The 8542-nt window shown below is 34.3% G+C and overlaps 1 protein-coding gene across 1 annotated transcript; it reads right to left on the reverse strand.

Moving 5' to 3' along the window:
• Window positions 1-3685: 3685 nt before the first annotated feature.
• On the reverse strand, window positions 3686-5832 carry LOC125828375 (putative pentatricopeptide repeat-containing protein At5g52630). Its single transcript, XM_049507691.1, has one exon. The coding sequence runs from the start codon at window positions 5800-5802 to the stop codon at window positions 4012-4014; it is 1791 nt and encodes a 596-aa protein (XP_049363648.1). The 5' UTR covers window positions 5803-5832; the 3' UTR covers window positions 3686-4011.
• Window positions 5833-8542: the final 2710 nt, after the last annotated feature.

Raw genomic sequence — 8542 nt, forward strand, 5'->3', positions numbered from 1 at the left:
GTGTTCAGTTTGTCAAGTAACTTTGATCTCTACAAATCTCATTAAATAAATATACATAATTAATTTAGAATCCAATAACTTAAAAGATAAAAATTCAAATTCATCAAATTTAAATTTTAACTTTACCTCTCCGAAGCAAAAAGAGATTAGCAAAGTGATAAATTTTCATCAATAATATTTTATAATTATAATATTAAAAAATTCTTGAAAGAACTATAGTAATAAGAATAAGTTTTAATTTTTAATAACAAGTTTATAAAATGATTACGTACTTCGCGCGAAGCGCGTACAAGTTCACTAGTATAACAATTAAGAATCAAGGACTATTCCCTAAAAATAAAATTCAAAAACAAATTAAATGTGACTACTTTAATTAGGAAGAAATAAATTATAAGTTTTCTCCCTCTTTAATATTAAAGAAGCAATTTTTTCTTTCTAAGAAAAAAATCAGAAATATAGAGTTTTTGATAATCAGTCAAAATAAAGTAAGAAAGACAGTACATCTCCTTTCATGGGTAGACTGTTCAAGAACTGAATTTAAGTGGTGTTAAAAAAAGACATTATTCCAATCGTTTATTTCACCGAAATCAACTAGTCAGGAGTTTTAATGATATGCAACTTAAACAAAGTCAAAAGTTCAACAATTTTATCAAATTCAAAAAAATAAAAATAATAAGAAGTTCAACTATATTTTAAAAAAGGCGGAATGACCCGAGAAACCTTTGTACTTGGCTCGGTTTGTCACATGGACCATTCTACTCTCGATTTTACCAATTGAACACTTAAAATTAATAAAACACAGTATTTTAAACCCCTCTGATCATGTGTGTCTCCCAATCGCGCTGATGTGGATAACACCTCACTATCCACATCAGAAATATATTGCCACATCATTTTTTTATTACAAATAATATTTTTTTAAAAAGAAATCTCAAACTAATCTCCAAAATTCTTTCTTTCTTGATTTCTTTCCATTTTTTCTTTCTCTTCCCATATTTTTCATCTATTTTGCTACTAATAATTCATTTTTTTCTTTCTTAATTAATTTTTTACGTTGAAGAGGAATTTGAGATAAGCAAAGCTATGTTATGTTTTTTATTATAAATTTTGCTATTTTAATGATGGTGAGAAATAAAGTAACTAAAATGTAGGATGAGAGAAAGAAGAGAAGGACACCAAAAATGGGTCATTATAGAAAACTCTTAAAAAATGCTCTCAATAAAATTGTCTTACATTTAGAAAGAATCAAACATATGTTTTTCAAAAAATCATCTAAAATCCGCATCTAATTCACAATTTAAAATCTCTTTTCCCCCTCTCTCTTTAACCCAAATCTAAATAAATATTTTTTTCCCAATCATTATAGAATTCTCAAATGATAAGTAGCTTATGAGAAGAGAAAGAGGAAGATTGTGTGTAAGAGTATTGGAAGAGATTGAAGAAGATGTGTGTGTGATGATGGTAGGAGTTGGGTGAAATTATGAGGAAGAAGAAGAAGAAATGTACAGCACATTGGGGAATGAGGTTTTTTTAATTTTTTTTAAAAAATTTAAATAATTGTCTTCACTTGATTTTAAATGTGTGTGTAACCACTCTATTGATCTGATTGAGCAAAAAAACACCACATAAGCTTAGTCAACGGTCAAAGGAGTTTAAATAATGTGTTTTAATAACTTTGAGTGTTCAGTTGACAAAGTCGTGAGTAAAAAAGTCTAGGTGATAAACGGAGTCAAGTACAAGGGTCTTCCAGGTCATTCTGTCTTTAGGAAATTAACTTGCAAAAAATATTGACATATAAGTTGAACACTTCAACTCTCAAGTTTCTAGAATTACAAGGTTATAGAAAAAAAGACTCAACATATTAGAAACACTGATCGTAATTTTTCCTATTAAAAGAATTAATCTTCAAGGACTATTCACTAGCAAATAAAACTTAAACATAAAATTAAAGACGGAATGACATGAGAGGTGCCAAAACTTGGTTACGTTTATCACCTAGACCCTTCAACTCAAATCTTTATCAACTGAACAATTAAAGTTATTAAAACATGTTATTTTAAACCCCTCTGATCTTGTGTGTCTCTCAATCACGCTGATGTGGATAACACATCACTATCCACATCAGATATAATTGCCACATTATTTTTTCTATTACAAATAACATTTTTTAAAAAGAAATCTCAAAGTCATCACCAAAACTCTTTCTTTCTTGATTTCTTTCCATTCTTTCTTTTCTTCCCATTTTTGTCATCTATATTGCTATTTAGATTTTATCTTATCATTCCTTTTTTTCTTTCCCGGTAAATTTATTACATTGAAGAGGAATTATAGACAAGTAAAGCTTATTATAGTATTTTATTATAAATTTTGCTATTTTAAAAGTGGTTGGAAAGTGACTAAAATGGAGAATGAGAAAAAGAAAAAAGATTTAAAAAAAATGGGTAATTACAGAAGAACTCAACAAAAATACTCTAGATAAAATTGAGTTTAATTCTGAAAGAATCGAACATATATTTTTCATAAACCCATTTAAAATCTACATCTATTTCACAATCAAGAACCTCCTTTTTTTTTGCCCTTTCTCTTTTATCCAAATCTAAATAAATATATTTTCTCTAATCATTCTAAAATTCTCAAAATGATAGGAAGAATATGAGAAGAGATAGAGGAAGAATCGGGTGTAAAAGTATGGGTAGAGATAGAAAAAGAAGTGTCTGTCTGTGTTGATGGTGAGGTTGGGGGAAGATATGAGGAAGAAGAAGTTACAGTTGATGATTGGGGATGGGATTTTTTTTAATAGTTATGTTTTTTCTTTTAGTTTTAATATTTTTTCCAAAATATTGTCTTTACTTGCCATTAAATGTGTGTAATCACGCTTTTTATATGATTCAGCAAAAAAAAACGCGGCATAAGCTTAGTCAATGGTTAAAGGGGTTTATAATAGTGTGTTTTAATAACTTGATGTGTTTAGTTGACAAAGTCGTGAATAAAGGGTCCAGATAACAGTCGAAGTCAAGTACATGAGCCTCCCAGGTCATTCTACCAAAATTAAATGATATTACTCTATGAAGAAATCAACAATATCTTTGTATATAAATAAACTTTGGGCCTAATTTAATCTTGAGACAAGGATCATCCAAGACCATAAAAAGTGACAAGCATCTCATTTCATCCATCCATGTTGAACACTCGGCATTCACTGGACATTGGAGAGTAGACAATATAACACGAGTCAAGAATTGAGTTGGATCTTGCTCTAATCTCATGTAAAGAGATGATTTTTGGATCTATCTCAAGCCTGAAAATCATCATGAGATGAAAATTGTCCAAGATCATATAAAGAGAAAAATATCCCATTTCCTCCACCAATGCGGAACACTTAACACTCTTCGTTTTCCACAGAAAAAAAAAAATCAATATTCGTTGTTGACAATCAATCAAAATATAACTCAAAAAGACAGTGCAACCTTCCTCCCTCCAACTTCACAATGCCCCTCAATCAATCTTCCTGTTCAAGGTCACCAAGTCAAAAGTGCAGAGAGGAGAAACCAATACCGAAAAAGCCTAATGTCACTTTTCTGTTGAAAATTCAACAATCAAGTAATATAGGAAGCATAAAGGTGATCAATGAAATTGGGAGACTCCATAGAGAGGATTACTCATATAATGGTTGCATAGTTGCAATTCTGAGTGAGCAATATCTTCTCAATCAGTCACGGGAAGCCCCAATCTGTAGAAACTATTTCCACAAATGTGTAAGAGACCTGATAGGCAATTCCAATATATGTTTAAAGAAAAACAAATCAAAGAATAGACTGGAACTAGAAGCTTCTAATCTCTTCGAAGTTCAAGATTCTCATCATTCATCAAAAAAAATATATCGCATGGTACAGAACTTCACAGAAGTAATACACCAAATTCATCAAAGTCCTAATATAACACCAAGATATCTACCATCATTCTAGTGTTTTAATGTGAAATGAGCAGAAGCTAACAATATTTACAGCTCAGTCACCAATAGTCACCACAGGAGCATTTCCCATCCTCAAAGCGATGAAATCGATTGTTGTCCCTTACTATAATTACTCTTTTGGTGCACTTTGAAATAATCTTTATTGCATTGTGACAATCGCCACATACACGCAAGTTTTTCATAACTCTAATAGGCCTTTCTAGTGGAAAGGTGATAAGGGCAAAAGCAATGGCTAGTCTTTCGCTGTGATACCTGATAGTCTCACTCTTTTCCTGGCCAGCAACCTGTTGCAACACATAATTTGTGTCTGCAACATACCCAGCTTGCTCCATGTAATCACCTAATTCATCCAACTTTTCGTATATCTCCTTAGACTTTGAGTGAGACCTATCTCCAGCAGCAAATGTGTGTACTTTATTTCCCTCCTCAACCCAACTCAAACCAGTTTCCTTTTTCACACCCTTGTCTCTGAGCATCTTCCTAGCTTTGGCAGCCTCTTGATATCTACCAGCAGCAGCATATGCGTTGGACAGTAGCACATGTACGCCTGAGCTAACAGGACCTAACTCAAAGACCCTGTCAGCCACATAAGCTGCCAATTCAGTGTTCTTGTGGATTCTACAGCCAGTCAACAAAGCTCCCCAAACAGATTCTGTTGGTTGCATTGGCATCTTCTCAATAACTTGAACTGCCTCTTGTAATTTTCCAGCTCGGCCGAGACAGTCCACAAGAGAAGCATAATGTTGGTCCCCTGGCTCAACTCCATGTTTCTTCATTAAATCAAAGTAAAATTTCCCTTCTGGGACCAGCCCAGCATGGCTACAAGCATATAGCACACATAAAAAGGTAATAAAATTTGGCTTCATTCCAATACTCTCCATTTCTTTAAACAAGCCAAATACCTTTTCCGTGTGCCCGTGCTGAGCACAAGCAATCAACATCGCATTCCACATCCCTAAATTCCTAACTGGAACCTCATTAAAAACACGATAAGCACCTTCAACAAGACCACACTTGGAGTACAATGATATCAAGGCACTCCCAATAAAGCTCGACGAATCATAGCTAGTTTTCAAGCACAAACCGTGTATTTGCTTCCCTAATTCAAGCAAGGTAGAATTCGCACACACTCTAATCACACTCGAAAAGGTAAAGTCATTGACATCCAAACCTTCAACCAAAGCAAGCTTGAAAAGCCTCAAAGCTTCCTCATCCTCAGCCATTTGAGCATACCCATATATCATTCCACTCCAAGAAACCACATTTCTTTCAGGCATTTGATCGAACACTTTCCGAGCAATCTCAATGTTCCCACATTTGGCATACATATCAACGAGAGAACTCCCTACAAACACATCAGAATCAAATCCAATTTTGAAAGCAAAGCAATGAATGGATTGGCCAATACGATAATCACAAAGAATCCCACAGGCTTTGGTTGCACAAGGGAAAATATGATCATCTGGGGTTACCCCATTATGCAACATCTGCCGAAAAAATTGTAAAGCAAGAATTGGTTGTTCATTTTGGGAAAGAGAAGAGATTACTGAACTCCAAGTAGTGGAAGACTTGGAATGGGTTTCATGGAAAACTAGTGTGGAATCAATTGGGCGTTGAAGCTTTGAGTAGAAGTTGATTAAGTGATGTGAAACAAGTGGGATTATTTGAATGCCTGATTTGATAATGTGAGCATGTAAAGCTAACCCTTTTGGTAAGGACCTTGATTGGGTTAGGGACAAGAGATTGTTGCATATGGCTCTGTAATTGAGATTGAAACTTTGGGAGAACGTTGTTTGTTGAAGGGGCTCTTGCACAAGTGGGTAGTTCATCACAAAATGCAACAACCAAATGGATTTGCCTCTTCTTCTGAGTTGAAAGTTGTGAGTCGTGAGTCGTGAGTCGTGAGTTGTGAGTTGTGACTATCATATCAAGAAAAGACTTGGACAAACCACATTTATTTATTAAGAAAAATAACAAATAAATACAATGTAGTGTGTTCAAATATTAGGGAAAAGGTATAAGTACCCTTACACTATGATCAAAATCTCAGAGATATATCTTAACTAAATTAAGGTCTTATTACCTCTGAACCAATTTTTTTTGTAATTTTGTGCACCTTTTTGGCTTACGTGGCGTCCAAATATCTCCCACGCACCTCAATTGTGTGGAGTCACGGAGTGTGCCACGTATGAAAAAAGTGTACAAAATTACAAAAACTAAATAAATTAGAGGGTAATAGGACCATATTTTAGTTAAAGTGTGTCTCTGTAATTTTTGTCATAGTCTAGGGGGTACTTATGCCTTATCCCCAAATATTATTATTAAGATGAGACCTTAAAAGTATAATTGAAAATATATATTTTGTTTTGAATTTCTAAAATAACACTTATTTTACAATAAAACATTTTTGACTACCATAACATTTATTTTGAGGGTATTAACTTTTATGAAGATAAATCAATCTAGTCAAATATAAATATTAACTTGATAGTCATTTAATTGAATAATAATTTTATTTTGCTCAAATTGTTGTGAATACATTTGGAACCTTCCAAGCATGTTGAATATATTTATATTCTTAGATGTTTGAGCACAATAGGTGATAGTTTAGCTAAATTCACTATCTCCCTGTTGAAAGAAATCTCTTGTAGAATGTTTTACCAAGTTGGATCATACCAAGAATATGTTTGAACTATGTAGTTCGTTGATGCAATAACATGAGGTGTTAGGTTTTGAAGAAAAATAAATAAATAAGAATTTTGTTCAATTAACTAACGATCCAGATGCACATAGAAGAGAGGATAATTATTTTTTAATTTAAAGCTGGCCAAATTAGGCCGTTTATTAAAGGGAAACTCTCAAAAACAACAAACATTAGGCCTTCAATAGGACTCTATAACTACAGTTTGCTTAATTACGATAATAGTAAAATGTTAGGGAAGAAGTGTCACGACCCAAGCCTAGGGCCTAGACGTGACCAGCGAATGGGGAACCCGAAGGAACCCCAAACAAGCCTCATAGCGTATCATTACACATCCTTGGTCGCGGAAGCAATTAAAATGACCATAAGCGATAAGCATAATCAAGGGGGAAATCGGGACTAAGGGAGCAAGAAAAAGAAGAAGAAATGATACATAAATACCATAGATGAGTCAAGTTCAAGCATAATACACAACTTGTCCAACACCACCTCTAAACATGAGTACTTAGCGGGGGCCAAGACAAACTACCGGGCTCACCCTCATAGTCAATACATAACAAAAAAAAAGAAAAGTCTTATACATAGCAAAAGATCATAAGCAACGTCCCCGGAATGGAGGACTCACCAATAACCTCGATAGAAAATCGTATTAGCCACGCGGAGGAGGATGGTCAAGCGGTGCTCCGGTCCCTACATGGTGACATCATGTAGGCATAGAGTATGCATTAGTACGTTTGAATGTACTAAGTATATGAGATGCAATGCAATGCTACAATAGATGGACATCATAGGGAAAATGCATAATCATACCCGATAGATAGCACATTAATGAAATGATATATATAATGACGCTTACATAAAAATCATATTTAGTGGGACGTAGTACATGTGTGGCGAGTGACCATCAATATAGTATTTCCAAGGCCTACCACCCCCTTGGAAAGGCGAAAGAGGTACAAACCCCTCAATGTGGTTACCCGGGCCTACCACCCCCCGAGCTAGGGACCAAGGTACAAACCCCTCGATATAGTTATACGGGCCTACTACCCCCCGTACTAGGCAACCAAGGTACCAACCCCTCGATACGGTTATACGGGCCTACTACCCCCCATACTAGGCTTGGTCGACTCACAACACTATATAGAGAAATCATATACATGTATCCCTTTCATCATCATTTCAATAATTATATAATCATCCGACTCCTAGGATGTACATTGGACCTTCCATTTCCTAAGAATTCTATAAATGGCATTTTATCAAACACATGGTGGGCTATTGTTCATGTAGATAAAATTATGTCTTTCAAGAGTACTAAGTCCAACCAATTCCGAAATACATATAAATCAGCCCACCAACAACATACATATATATATCAACCTTCATAATTTGATCATGGAAGCATGAAAACCATAAACATCACATAATAATTCCATTTCATGATAATATGCAAAAATAGACCATAATAGAATGTGTAGTAGTAATTCCATAATTCAAGAGTTCATAAATGATCATAAGGACCCATAAACTTGAAGTAAAATAGAGGATAAATGGTTGGACTTGTGGAAAGGAAGGTTTCCACAATCAACCCACATACCTCAACTTTGGAGAATCCTTGATGAAGATTGGAATGGAGAATTGAAGCTTGAGATTGAGTCTTGAATCCGGAATTAGAGCTTGAGATCTTTGAATTTGGTTGAAGATCTTGGTGGAATTGTGGAGAGGGCTTAGAGAGTGTTTTTGAGTATTTTAGAAAAATTTATAACTAAGTATGGGACATATCCTCTTTTTATAAAAAAAAAACGTCTCCAGCTGCTACAGTAACTTTGCTCACTGGAATTTGCAATTCTGCCGAGACAGGTTTTACG

This window comes from Solanum verrucosum, unplaced genomic scaffold, assembly GCF_900185275.1.
Source record: "Solanum verrucosum unplaced genomic scaffold, falcon-dt-bn FXZP01000048.1, whole genome shotgun sequence".
Lineage (NCBI taxonomy): Eukaryota > Viridiplantae > Streptophyta > Magnoliopsida > Solanales > Solanaceae > Solanum > Solanum verrucosum.

Coding starts and splice junctions, on each gene's coding strand:
- LOC125828375 (XM_049507691.1), bottom strand. CDS start 5,802: ATGAACTACCCACTTGTGCAAGAGCCCCTTCAACAAACAACGTTCTCC.